At 44.9% G+C, this 14742-nt stretch overlaps 1 protein-coding gene across 2 annotated transcripts in view; it reads right to left on the bottom strand.

The window, feature by feature from the left end:
• Positions 1–14742, bottom strand: part of ANTXR1 (ANTXR cell adhesion molecule 1) — a 213204-nt gene that overhangs the window by 144829 nt on the left and 53633 nt on the right. For both annotated transcript variants that reach the window (XM_026484155.4, XM_044377552.3), the window contains exons 5-8: positions 14511–14544; positions 13188–13267; positions 10124–10192; positions 8346–8426 (exon numbers count right to left, since the gene is read on the bottom strand). In XM_026484155.4, the coding sequence (XP_026339940.2) occupies positions 8346–8426; positions 10124–10192; positions 13188–13267; positions 14511–14544 (264 nt within the window). The remainder of the gene's footprint in view (positions 1–8345; positions 8427–10123; positions 10193–13187; positions 13268–14510; positions 14545–14742) is intronic.

The raw sequence follows: 14742 nt of genomic DNA, 5'->3' as shown, positions 1-14742 counted from the left end.
GGCCTATTTCAGCACCCTTATTTCTTTTTTTTTAATGGCTTATCTTTTTAAACAACGATGCTGTCAGTGTATCATGTCCCCGTGTCTAAGATCTGGATTGGCCTGCTTTGTAAAAGGCCTTGACCCCTTTACTTGGGAAAATGGAGAGGTCTGGGCTTGGGGATGGGACTCAGGCTCCCACAGAAGGCCACATACACTATTACAGCCGATGGCAGAATTCACGTTGGATAAGCCTGGGGACCACTGCTTGAGACACATGACAACTTGAGATATACGACTGTTTCGTCTATGCCTTTAGGACTGGCAATGTTGTCTCCATGAATTTTGACTTTATTTGATTTCTAACAAAGCATTTATTTATTTATTTAATACTTTTTTTTTCTTTTTTAAGAGAGAGTGCAAGCAGCAGGGAGAGCAATAGAGGGAGGATAGAGAGAATCCCAAGCAGGCTCCATGCCCAGCATGGAGGGGCTTGATCTCATGACACTGTGATCACAACCTGAGCCGAAACCGAGGGTCGGCTGTCCAGCCGACAGAGCCACCTAGGCTCCCCAGAGTGTTTAAAACAAAGTGTTAAAACAAAAAAAAAAGATAGTCACCTTTCCTAACTAAATTCCACTCCCCACTTTAAACCAATAGGCACAGCTATCGTTAACTATGGATATTATCCTAGATCCGTGTCAGTTCCACCAAATCTGAATTTAAAATAAAAATCTACCATTATACCCTCCTCTTTTTGGGATTCGTGTATGATTTTATGTATACTCATATATTATCCCAAATGAAGATGCAAAAAACAGTTTAAACGGATTGCTGAATTTTGGACAACAGTGCTTATCCTCAAAATATGCAAAAGTTTCTGTCTGGGGTGCGTGTGTCGGGGGGTGACCCAGCTCACTTAAATAAATACAACTCTTCCCCCAGTTCGTTTTGCATTCAGTGAGTCTGGCATGAAGGAGCATAGGACAAAGTCCTGAAACTGAGGAAATTCACTTTTTTCCCCGCTATACCACTTTCCTCTCCTGTTTTCAGACGGAAAGCTCAGATAGCTGTGAACTCCGAAACGTGGTTTATTTAGTAAGATGAGCCTATCGACCTCCAGAATATTGGCGAAGTCAGCTGCCCTCCTTGAGAGCTGAACCCTGCAGCGTTTCACTGGATTTTGTTCTCAATTCTGCTGTTGCTTTCCCAGTGGGTCTTCGCAGACTCACAGAGAGGAGGAGGAACCGAAAGGAGGAGTGGGGGTGACCTGAGGAGTGACTGAACGTGCCCCTTGGTGATGCTGGTAGCCTTGTCCAGCTACAGGAATTTTTATTACATTTGGACTCTTCAATAAGCCAAACAGAAATAATAGCCTAGTTGAAATGACCTGAATGTCTACAGAGTCTGAGTCTAATTGATAATCGTGGAGGCCAGTGTTTTTTAAAAAGAATTTCTGCTCACTACAGAAACTACAGTTGGTTCTGTTTATGTTTTGTATCCAGGCCTGCTAATGTGAATGGAACCCCAAATGCCATCATTTATAGACACAATCTTGGAAGAGGGGGTGGGGGAAGGACGGAGGGGATTTTACCAGAAACAGAGCCACGGAGCTGCCCACTTGTCATGCAGTGTAGGTCACGAACCCTATCAGCTCTCTGGGCTGCTTTGTCATGAGTAAGTATGCGAAGTGTAGATAGCATCAGGCACGTGAAGAATACAACAAAGGGGCAGTGTCTGTGATGGCACTGTTTAGCATCTGACCAGGACGAAGGGCAGAGAGCCTGCAAAAGACCCAAGTGCCAAGCAAATGAGGCCAACAATTAGTGCCACTGGGGTTCAAGGCAGGGAGAGTTCAAGGTGGTGGACAGACCAGGCCAGACTCCAAGGAGAAGACCTCCTGGAGGTCCAGACAGGCTTTGAGACAGGATTCAGATGGGGCAAAGGAAGAGAAGGGGATTTCTGCCAATCACAAACAAGCCTGACTTAAGAGGAGGGCTGCTTCTGCTGAGCTGGGCCTCCCCCTCTGCTAGTTCTGGAAAGAGGGTTAGTTCAGTAAAGTCAGGTACTTTCCAGGATGGTGCGAATATGAGGATTTTGATTGGAGGGCAGCCCTTAACAGTTCCTGGAGGGGTCTTGGAAGAGTATGTGGAAGGGAAGGCATAGAAGACGGGCTTCACCTTTTGTCATAGCTTTGTTAGGGCCTGGGCCAGACTAGGGGGTATGGGTCTTCCAGTTCCCATGAGGGAAAGGGAGAAATAAGCACAGAATCTGGTTTTCATAAATAAAACAATTGTATGTACACCATGGAAAAGATTTACTCTTCAGTTTCGCTGATCTTACAGCTTCCTTGATAGCCAGGATGTTCATGCCAAAACTCGTGAGAAATCCTTGCGAGTAGAGTCGCGTTTGCTCATACTTGTTTATTGTTGATCAAACACGCGGAATGCTCTAGGCACTGCTTCACCCTTGCTTAATAGGAAGTCCCACGCAGGCTGAAATATTTATTCCAAAGAAATACTCCTAGAGGGACACGCTTTGGTGCCAGCCGCTGGGTTCTCCTTCTCATAGGCAGTGTGCCTGGCTCCAGGCACCGCCCTCAACTGCACACAAAGTGGGGACAGCTCGGGGAGGGGTTGGCATCATGGTAACCAGGCCAAGTGCTGGGATTCAAAGTTGCAGACCGATGTCAGTGGTATCTGAAACCAGCCCTCACGCAGGTTCCCGTTTCACTGGCTGCAGCACTTTTGCAAAGGCAAACAAAGACCCAGGAGCCTTGCTGGACCTTTGCTTCATATTTTCGCCTGAGGGCTGGCGCTACCCTTACCAGTTGTGGTCAGCGGAAATTCCCCGAAGAAGCCACAAGAAGGGAAGACGAAGGGATACTTTCTTCCTTTACAGTTTTACTGGCTTTAAGGGCTACAATCTTTCAACCACCCCAAGTCTGCCTTATAATTTATCAACCGTATTCTGCAAAAGCAAGTAGAAATTCTGTCCTCAGAGGTAGAGTCCTTGAGCATGTGTGGAAGGAAAGATGTTCTTTTCAGCCTGCGTTACGCTGCCAGCTTCTCCCGGTGAGGGAACTTCACCCGTCGAGCAGAAGCCACTCTTTGCCCACGCGCTCCCCACCTAGTAGTAACAGCGCCTCCTCCCACCCGCTGCGCTCCCGGCCGTCAGAGCACGTGGGTTTGGCTTGCCTCTGCCGTACCTATGTGAACCGCGTCGAACCATTTCACAGTTTTGGTCCTCCGTGCCCCCTTCTCTGAAATGGAGCTGCTTCCTGGCCTGCCCACACTACTGAGTAGAGAGCTATGGTCACTCCCATCGTGGCCCTTAGCGGTACCGTGGAGTCGATTCCGGATCACTGCTCACTGGCCGGCGGCCTTGCACAAGCTAGCGGATCTCTGGCCCTCCGGCAGGCACTTCTGTGGAAGGGATCACGATACCCACACTAACGGCTGGTCGAGAGACTCCGATGAGACGCCTCTGCAAAATGATCTGCACCGGGTCCAGAACCCCGGGACTCACGAAATGGTAGCTCTTATTAGTTTTACCTTCCTAAGGAAATAGAGGGGGGAGAGAGCACTGGCCCCGGAGTCACCCCTTACACCACGTGCTCTCGGGAAGGCTGCCTGAGGTTGTTTCTTCATCTGTAAAATAGGACTAAGAACGTTTTCATCACAGGGTTGTTATGATGCTAAAATGGGATCATATTCCCTGGGATAAAGGAACGATGTTTGGTCCCAATTACAGCTGTGATGTACAGCTGTTGATTTCTTTCTTTTTTTTTTTTTTTTTAAGATTTTATTTATTTATTTAGAGAGAGCAAGCACGTGGGAGTAGGGGGAGGGACAGAGGGTGAGAGAGAATCTCCAGCAGAGTCTGTTCTGGGCTCAGAGCCCCTTATGGGGCTCGATCTCACCACCCTGAGATCAGGACTTGAGCCAAAATCAAGAGTCAGACGCTTAACTGACTGAGCCACCCAGGTGCCCCGTACAGCTGCTGATTTCTTTCTGCCTTTTCCCTATGTCCTGCTGCTGAGAGACTAAAATGGGAAACAGGCGAGAACACCATGAAAAATAACATTATATAAATCTAACACCTAAGAACTTCTCCCTTAGAGTAGGGAGGGCTGGGGACCTGTGAAAAGACCAAACACAGGAGCCAGTTTGTGGAAGCCGAGAATTCCGGGATTTGCTGAATGCAGGCCCTGGATAACCGGCTCCTGGTCACGCCGTGGGGTTTCCATTTCCTCAGACATTCACGGCTAAGTATTGTGGGAAGAGCAGCCTCTCTGGAACCAGGCCTCGGTTCGAATCCCCACTCGACCTTTACGAGCAGGAAGACTTGGGCAGTTTCTCTGAGCTTCCTGCACCCCAGCTTCCTCACCTGTAGAACCGGGATGGGACCTTCTGGAGAGAGTGGCTGCGGAAGGGCCCGGCAGAAGTGCTGGTGGACGGAAGATGCTCTACGAGTCACTGTGCCTTTTCTTCCTCACAGGCCGACATTCCTACTGATCCCGAGGGCTTTTTTATTCGTTATCTGGAGGAGGAACGGCTCAAGTGCCGCGATTCTAGATTCCCTGAGAGTCTGAATTTCAAGCATCACTGTTCTATTGTCAGACTTCGTATCTGGCTATAGGTTCCCGCCGTCCCTCGAGGAAAACAGTCCTCCAGGAGGCACACGACGTAGCTTTGGCTTGCCTCCTCAGCCCTCTCTGCCACCCCCACTTCGGCGGTGCTCTCCCTTCACCCTGCTACGCTCCAGCACGGGGCCGCGCGCTGCCGAGAATGTTCCATCCGTGCTCTTCCAGTGGGTGGCTCGATTTCATTCTTCAGGTCGCGTCTTCAGAGGGGGCTGGGCTCTGTGTCAACCCCTTTACTCTTAATCTTGGTAGCTGTTTGCCACTTCTGTACCATTTATCACAATTTTAACTATACATATTTACGCATTTACTCATTTTTGTGTCCCTGCCCCTAGACTGCAAGCCCCGCCAGGCCAGGGTCTCCATCGCTGTACTTGTATCTCGATGGCAAGAGTGTACTATGTACGGTTTTCAAGGAGTACTGGATCAAAGGGCAAATATTAGCCCCCGCACCTTGATTTGGGATTTAAACATAAGGTCGTTACGGGCTGAAAACCTGATGAACCACCCGAGCTTGTTGAGAGCTGCTCTGTACTCCGATTTGGGATAATTAAGCCCAGTCCCGTTTTATTATGAGGAAATCACCAGCCACAAAACAACATCCGTGGGAACAAGCTGGAATAGATGCTTCGGATGGCACGGGGAGAAAAACAAGAGCTTTCTTTGCAGTATCCAGAGGAGAAATGAACCTACTTCTCAAAAATAGCCAACTTCAGGCCATAATCATTTCTGTCTGACTTGAGAAAGATGAGCCCTGCCGTGCTTGTCCCTGTTTCTCTGTCCAAGCAAATGAATTAACAAGTGCCATAAACATGGGTTTCAAGTGTTGGAAGGATCGTAACCACAAGCATAACTCCCAGATAAAAGCTCATAAGAATGTTATCATTCAACTCAAGTTTGGAGCCTGGAGTCTCAAATTATTGTTTTTTTCCCAGTTTTTGGGAGACCATTTTGCTGAAATTCCTTAAACATCTTTGGAGTTATTTCCATTTGGGGGTGGGAAGAGCTTTCCAAACATCTGGGGGCTCATGTCGAGCTTGGGTGAGTTGCTAAGGTTGAAATATTCAAGGACAACACCAGTTTATGCAGATAAAATGATTCTCATGATTTGGGTAGGAACTGCCTCTTGAATGATGTGGGCACATGGCTCCTAAGAAGCTTTGCACAGGTAAGAGTTGTCCCTGTTCAGAATCCAGCCATCTGCAAGCGAGACTCTGCACTCATGCTGCGGTAGGCTCCTGCCCCTAGATCCCCCCGCTTTCCCCCTATGTCCATGGACACCACCATCAGATTCTTCTCTTAAATATCACTTGTTAGATGTTCCAAATGTTTCCGTGATTACACCCACGAAGTTGGAATCAAAACCCCTTCAGGGCTCTTATCAGTCTGGTTCCAAACCAATGTCTAGGCTTGTTTCTTATTACTCCTGATTCTTTACCAAACTCTCCCCACAGACAGAGAGGCATTATTATTATTATTATTGTCCTTGGACTATGCTTTTCCCTTTTCCAGCTTTTGGGCTGGGGTCATCTCAATACTTCCCCGGTGCTACCTGTCACTTCTCCTGGGTCTTTCACAGACTTGGGTCTGTCCCACCTTCTCCTGAAGGCTCCAGCAATAATCCACCTCTGAGCTTCATGGTCAGCCCCAAATCATGTTTTGCACCAGCTGGGTACTGGTTTATACGTTTATTGCAGTGCTGGTTGCTTATGGTGTCAGTATGCCACACTGATCCCAGAAATTATTTGGAGCAAGGGCCCCTCACCTGGGGATCCAGTATTGGGACTGATAATTCTCTATCTCTCAATAATTTCCACTCTCTGGTGAAAGTGGTTTGAGTTGGTTTCTGATCCTTGTAAACAAACACCTCTTGAATAAGATGACCACCATCTGTACATATTTAAGGTAAGAGTTCCTAACCTGAGGTGAGATTATTTTTCACAATTCTTTCCTTTTTTTTGAAAGATTTTATTTATTTATGTGACAGAGAGCCAGCGAGAGAGGGAACACAGCAGGGGAGTGGGAGAGAAAGAAGCAGGCTCCCAGCGGAGGAGCCCGATGTGGGACTCGATCCCGGAACGCCGGGATCACGCCCTGAGCCGAAGGCAGACGCTTAACGACTGTGCTACCCAGGCGCCCCTATTTTTCACAATTCTGAAAACTTAAGGTCACATATATTGACGTTCTGAAAATGCAGCTGGGGTATTTATTTAAAAAAAAAAAAAAAAAAAAAAAACCAAACCAACAGATTCAAAAGGTGCAGATTCCTGGGCACCATCTTATACTGTCTGCAATAGAATCTCTTAGGGATAGGGCCTGGGAACTGGTATTGTAAACGAGGTTCCCAGGTGATTTTTAAGTATGTTCAAGAAAATCTAGAGGACTGGGGGAAAACTGACACTAATGTCCATTATATGATGGGGAAGGAAAATGAAAGAGGAAGTAATGCATATGTCTTGAGTACCTATTATGTGCTTGGAAAAATATTCGGTAATTTCACCAGTGTTACCTCTTGTAATCCACAAATAGGCCGGTGATGTAAGCTTACTATCAATCCCTTTTTACAAATAAGGAAACAAATGAGATAACTCATCTGGGAATCTATAAATGGTAAGTCGTTGGGCCAGCATTTAAATTCTGGGATGACCAGCTCCAAAGTTCTTCTTACCCTGCAGGAGTTCTTAGCAGACCTTGGAGGGAGGGAGAGGGGGCATGAACGTACAGCCACATTGGACGTTTCCTAGGTCAGTATGGGGCAGCTGGGCAGATCCTGATTCTGGCTGGTAACCCCTGGATTAAGACCCCCTTGACATCTGAAGGGGACAGTGATCCTCTGAGCTCTGAATTTGCCTCCTGGACCCTGAGTCTGGAGCCTGGTGAGCTTCCACTGGAGAAACTGCTGGCCATTGTTGCCCAATCACAAAACCTAAAGGTAGAGGAGAGAGTGCTTCTGGACTTCCCCACAGGTGCAGCACAAAAACTGGCCTTCTGGCTGGGACTTTAAAGACCGGCATCATCCAATGTTCCCGCCAGACCAAGGGCCTGGCCTATGTGTGGACGGTGGAAAAGAGAGGCCGAGCCTGTTCACTGACAGGAAAGGGGGGTTAAAAAATCCATTCATGTCTGAGGGATTGTCCCATCCAACCCAGATTGGGGTGGAAAGGAGGGATGGCTGACTGCAAACCCTGGAGGACAGTGAATCCCTCAGATTTGGGAACTACTGCTCTAAAGCTGTGGTTCCAGTAAAATCACCTGGGAAGTCTTAAAAATCCTGCTCCGGATGACCTCAGTAGGCAGCCAAGATAAAGAACCACTGGCCGAAAGTACCTCTGATGGTCAAGAGACACAGATGGAGCCTCCCAGCGCTCTAGAAAGCATCTTGCATTCAGTCATGGTTGGAAAACCTGAGGTCAGGGGCACACCGTCAACTGACGTTTCCAGTAGGAGAACTGGAACCATCTGAAGTTTGGCTTGCTGCCAGAGCAGGGTCCCTTCAATTTTTAATTGACCTTGTAGGGTAACACTGGCACAGGAGAATGACAAAAGAAACGTGCGTGGAAGGCAGGAGGGAGAAGTGTGACAGGATAGGTAACAAAGGTCGACAAAGGACTGTTGTCTCAAGCAGAGAACGCCAGCCTCAGAGAGAGGGACAGGGGACTTTTTAGTGGATCGGGGGCAGAGAGGGCCCAATGTCCGGTTTTAGAGGCAGTGCTCTACTCACTGAGTGGATGATGCCTTGCAGAGCCTGAAAGCCGTCATTCACAGGAAACACGTGGTCCTTGCTGTCCGCAATCCGGGCCAGCTGAGAACACAGCAAACACACATGGAGATGTGTCAGGCTTGGCTGCAGACAACGGAGCCCAGCGGGCTCCATCGACTTTTAGAACCCAGAGGAACCTGAGAGCGTGGGCCTCACTGAAAAGCCCTCAGTAACAATGAACTTACCAGTGGCCTCTCTGGAGCAGCCCTGGAGGGTCGGCTCCAGCTTCTACATTTGTTTTAGTACTTTTCTCCTGGGGAACAGAGGTAAGATTGCTCAGCTAGACGAACATTTGGCCTGGGTTGATGTATTTATGCATTTGGGGCAGGCCGTTGGCTCATTTTTCTCCCATTCACTCAAATTTCTGTTGGCAACTGTATTCGAACCGAATAGACTCAGGTTTCTTTCAGAGCAACTTTAAAAATAAATGGAAGCTTTGGTGTTGGGCGAGGCCAATGAATGGAGCCCCTTACCTTTCGCCCAAGTTGCTCATTGAGGACAGCACCCTTGCAATTGGTTTGGCCCTCCTGCTTTACGGAGCAGAGGGCAGGAGAAAGAAGAAACTGATGTGTGGACTGTTCTACTCCAAATCTGTAGCTCTGTGACTGCCACAGTCAGGGTCAGAGCCACGACTTCCCCTGATTGCAAAAGTAACACATAACCAGTGGGACGTTTCAGAAAACCCAGGCGTGTTAAAAAGAAAAAAAGGTACTCATCTATCTATCTACCTACCTATCATTCACCCATCATTTTTCTATTATTAATCTGATATACTACGTAGTCTTTCATGCTTTCCCTCCCCAAATAAACACATTTATTTTAAAAGTGGACTGAGATATTCCCACTGTTCTGTAACCCTATTTTATTCACCTAATAACATATCATAAGCATTGTCCCATGTCAAAAAGAAAAGGAAGTGATGAACTACATTGAGGAACATTTATATAGGTTGTTAGCAAAATTTCACAATTTGCATATCTATTCTTGTACAAATTTTTCGCCCACTTGCCAATTATGATCGACCCTTGAACAACATGGGTTTGAACTGAGCAAGTCCACCTACATGGGATTTTTTTTCAATAAATACAGGACAATACTGTAAATTATTTTCTCTTCCTTATGACCTTCTTAGTAACATTTTCTTTAGTCTGGCTAACTCCGTTATAAGAATACAGCATATAATGCGTATAACATACAGAATATGTGTTAATCAACTGTTTATATTATTTCCAGTCAACAGTAGGCTGTTACCAGTTCAGTTTTGGGGGAGTCAAAAGTTGTCCATGGATTTTCAACTGTGCAGGGGGGCTGATACCCCTATCCCCTGCACTGTTCAAGGGCCAACTGTGTATTCATTTTTTTGTACTGAAAATGCACTGAATTTCTAATGGGAGAAGAGGGATGTTTGACATTTAAGCAAAATTAGATTCATTAAATTAAATGAAAAAAAACCAAACAACCAACCAAGAAGTTTTCTTATTTTATTCAGATCTGTTTTGACACCTTGGCAATTTAACATCTACCAAGAAAGTCAACCAAGGAAGATACCGCCTGGATAGTCTGTGTTCACAGCCCCCAAGTGCACTGGCTTGGCTACACGTCCCTCACACATCCAGTAATTCTCGCTCAATGTTTATGGAAAAATAACCTATTTAAGGGGTGTTTGTGTTGCTGAACTGAGTAGACACGTTCTCTCTCATTCACAAGCTTAGTGCTCCCAGACCTGAGGCAATCCATACCTGCGTTTCATTGAAATCCTTCACACCGACACAGTAAACAATGGCACCGAGATCTCGGGATCTGTTAGCCTGGGTCAATGGAGAAAAAACATTAGACAGAGAAGTGGCAAATATACTCCTTTTGGATTAACCAGACTAACTTCCACAATCAGGTATTTACTGAGCACCTACTATGTGCCAGGTACCACAATGGAGAAGGCAATCCCTGTTCCCAGAATGCTCACCCTCCAGTAAACACCACATTCTAATGTCAAGGATAAGAGACGTGGGGCTGATTAGCCCAATGGGACGTGTTGAGAAAGAGCCATCAAAGTCTTGATGAAGGGATTTGAAAGAAGAGGGGAGGGAAAGGGAACAGGAGGCTAGGATAAGTTTATTAAATATTCTTGGAGGGGCTTCTGGGTGGCTGTCGGTTCAGAATCCAGCTCTTGATTTCTGCTCAGGTCCTGAGATCGAGCCCTGCATTGTGCTCCGTGCTTAGCACAGAGTCTGCTTGGGATTCTGTCCCCCTCCCTCTCACTCCCCCTCTGCTCCTCTCCCTGCTTGCTCTCTCCAAGAATAAATAAATAAAATCTTGCTTAAAAGATTTTATTTATTTATTTGACAGAGAGACACAGTGAAAGAGGGAACACAAGCAAGGGGAGTGTGAGAGGGAGAAGCAGGCTTCCCGCTGAGCAGGGAGCCTGATGCAGGGCTCTATCCCAGGATCCTGGGATCATGACCCGAGCCAAAGGCAGATGCTTAACGGCTGAGCCACGCAGGTGCCCCAATAAATAAAATCTTAAAAAAGTATTCTGGGGAAATGATTATTCCATTTCTTTGAAAATTTTTTATTGACATACTTTTCTTCTTTTGTAATAACAGCCTCATATAATAGAAAGGATGTGGCCTTTGGAACCCCATATACATAGGTTTGGCTTTGCTCTGTAAAGTGTTTGGGGATTCAATGAGATAACATATGCAGAGCTCCTCATACAAGGCCTAGAACAACGCAGATGCTTATAAATGTCAGCACCCTTTGTGAATAAGGTCTTTTTCATTCCCACAGAATACACTGGTTTAATGGTATGGGAATTACGGTCTGTATTTGAGTAAGTGAACCCATAACCTTCTCTACAATTAAGTATCAAGAGGGCAACATAATGAATAACATCCAGGTTTTTGGTTTGATTTTAATATTTGATTTATTAAATGCTCTGGTATCTTATTTCCAGGTTCTTCTGTGTTTCAGAATAGAAAACAAAAATTGGAAATCATCGGAATTTACAGTAGGCACTTAATAAATAATTGATAGCAAACACATAGTAGGTGCTCGGTGTATGCATGTTGATTTGAATTGTGTTCCTCCTCCACCCCTCACTTTAGTATTCAAACGCACATGTGACTGAAACATTCTGAAACATTGAATTTTAGAAGAAACAGAAACATAAATCTTTTTATTCTTCATTTAAAAAATATGCCTTGCTGCTTTAAGGATAAAACAAACTTTCAGACACAGTCTAGCTCCAGCCTTATGTGTAATAATTTCTGTGACTCTTTCCATCTAATTGGGCTTTATATAGGGTTATCAAAAATGGAAAGATCCATTTCTTTATGTATCTCGAGCTTTATCTTTCTTTTTCCGAAAGCCTCCTTCTCTTGGCGCCGGCACTCCAAATATTTTTCCAAGTTTGTACGTGCCATACCTAAAATTCTTTTCTACTAACCCATATTTTAAGCTTCTGACATCCATCATTTATTTTATATTCAGTTATTTCCTTATTAGGGTTTTTACTTTATTTGACTGCTGTTCAGCACCCAAAATAAGCCATTCTGCATTCCCATTGTATTATTAGTTTCAACTTTAGTATATGGAAATATATTACTTTCCAAATGCTCAGGCGGGCACATTTACTTATGTGTTTCCGCATTATAAATGATCTTTTGTACTAATTATGGGCCGGGGAGAAGTAGCGTGTTTACCTCCATCATGTCCTCATGCCCTTTGCCAGCAGAGGCCTCAAAAAGCATCATTACGTCCTTACATGGTAAGCACCATGAAGGGAGCAAATGTATCTTCCTCACCTGTTTCCCTAGTATCAGGCAAAGTGCCCAGCACATGCTGAGCTCTCAGTTAACCCTGAATGAATGAATGAATGAATGAATGAATACTTGTTTGCCAAGGGAGCTGAATTTAAATCAAATAATAGTCAAGAGCTTCAGGTAAGTGTCACGCTCTGATTAACATCTCCCCCAGAGGCCAGCAATGCTCTCCTTCCTCACTGCCTGTCTTTTTCCTTATTGTGCCTTATTGTGTTTCTCTCTAACTTGGCCCGAAGGAGCCTTTGTCACTTTGTCAGTAATGGTGAACTGGTTTCTTGGGCCAATTATACGTGTGGCTCAAATCTCAGACTAGAAAGGAAAGGATTTCCTAAATATAAACATTATTTTTCAACTCCTGAATAAACCTCTTTTTCTGAAACTCTTGATCCAAACTGGAAGCTTCGTTTATAGAGAATTCTCTCACTTGCTTTAAGGAGTACTTTCTGAGAACATAAAGAAAAGGAAGGAGAAATACTGTCGGAGTGATTACAATTTACTTTGCTACCAGTTAATTTTCAACTTTGATTCTTGGAGTGAGAATCTCAATGATTCATACATTCTGACAAGACTGGCTCTTACATATTTCAAGTAATTCTTTCCCCTCCTCCTGTTTTTAGCAAAAATGGAGGAAAAACGGCACCCATGTTTTTGTTTGAAAGTGATATATAGTTATTTCGAAACTGCTAGATAAATATAGTGCTTTCAATCAAGTCATGGTAAGCAACTTTTATCCCTTAAAACACAGAGTAACAGGCAAATATTTTGAAAGGGGAGAAACATCTACCATGTGTAAGACATGAGTGTTCACTTTGAAAAAATGAATTGTTATTATTATTTTTTACATATGAGACACAATTTTCCCCGGGGGTTTTACAAAGAACACCTATCATGTTGTCTGAGTAGAAAGAGTGCAGCCCGTTTCCGAGGAGGAAGGAGCCCTGTTTCCATGTCTGTGTTAGATACAGGCCAGGCCATCGCTTACCTCCCTCTCTGAATAGAAAAAGAGATCTTCATGGAGTTCCCCATCGGTCAAAGCAATGATGACGCTGGCCGTCCTGTATCCTGCTCAACACAACACAGACCCACTCAATCCATCTTGCCGCACTCAGGGAAACCCCCTCTCAGTCCTGGGGCTTGATGTCTCATGACCTCAACCTCCCGAGGTCAATATTATGAGAACCAGCAACTTTTCTTTCGGGACTAGAAACACCTCCAGAACTAAGAAGAAGAATGCATCTGTGGGGACAGACTTTGGGGGGAGTGGGTTTTGCTTGTAGGTTTCTCAGTCTTCCCTCAAAAAATGGCCAAGCCTGCTAGAATGGTCACTGGACTTACAGCTGGGAGTAGCTCCAGTGAATCAAACTTCTATGATTTTCTATGAAGAGTCCAAGTGACTGAGGTTAAGGCCTGGCGGCGGGGGAGGGGGGAACTCTACCAGCTGGGCTGTTCAGGAGTCCTTCTCACAGGCCACAGTTAACCATACCCATTACCCCTTGAAGAACCGGGCAAGGAGAAATAGTCATCATAATTTACAAGCTGAGTGGAAGTTATTATAGCAGCTGGAAAAACCTACCAGAATTCTTCCAGTGATTTTTAGACTTCTAGTAACATTGCTGATGGTTGGTTTATATTAACAGGCATTATTATCGATACTGGGTCTGTTCTATTTGTCGCAGTTGAGAGGGAAAGAAGAAGAAGACACCTCTACAGGCCTGGGAGAAAAATCCTCACTGTAATACTGAATCGCTTTCAAAAGATTTGCCTCAGATAAAGAAAGGCTATCCATGAAAGACTGTAGTAATAGTAACAAGAGCTAAAATTATAAGAAGTATATTTTCTATATGTTAAGTACATTGTATGCATTTTTTTTTCATTTAAATGAAGCCAACTTTAAACCACACTGGTATCTTAATCTTAATATCCTATCCAATCACAGTAATGAAGAGGCCTGGAGCTTGGGGAAGGACCAAAAAAAATTAAATCTGACGTAAAAATCCAAGAGTTACTAACTTTTCTAAGTACTTATTAATTTAATGAATTCAACATGCAAAGCTGTTCATGGGCATTATAGACTGTGGCCCATAATGGGCTCCTCATTACTTTTATGTAACTTTTTTTTGGCATCAACAGGACAGTAGAATTTGACCTGGTATGTGTCGTCTTGCTCTCCATGTCTTCTTTGGGATGAAGTGTGGAGGATTATGGGCAACAGCCCACTCATCTTTTGTAACATGAAATTACTGAGGCACTTCTTTTGGGAGCCAAAACAGAAAAAAAAGTTTGATAATTCATACAATAGTCTTACCTTGGCTGTTTTCATAATAAATCTGCTCGCTGGCCTGAAAAACACACGGAAGAGACATGAGACCTAGAGCCACTGTGTGCTATTCCAATATTCCAGATACCACAGTGGGCAGTGCGCTCTGGGACTGGCTGTGTAGGCCGGCTCAGTCTCGATTCTTTAGGTAACCCACCCAGGTTTTGCTCAAATGTCAATGGATGCCGTTCATCTAAAGTTACCGTGATGTTTAACTAAT

This window comes from Ursus arctos, unplaced genomic scaffold (assembly GCF_023065955.2).
Source record: "Ursus arctos isolate Adak ecotype North America unplaced genomic scaffold, UrsArc2.0 scaffold_8, whole genome shotgun sequence".
NCBI classification, from domain to species: Eukaryota; Metazoa; Chordata; class Mammalia; order Carnivora; family Ursidae; genus Ursus; species Ursus arctos.
Note: the sequence above shows the minus strand (reverse complement) of the source record. Positions and strands in the feature narration are given on the sequence as shown.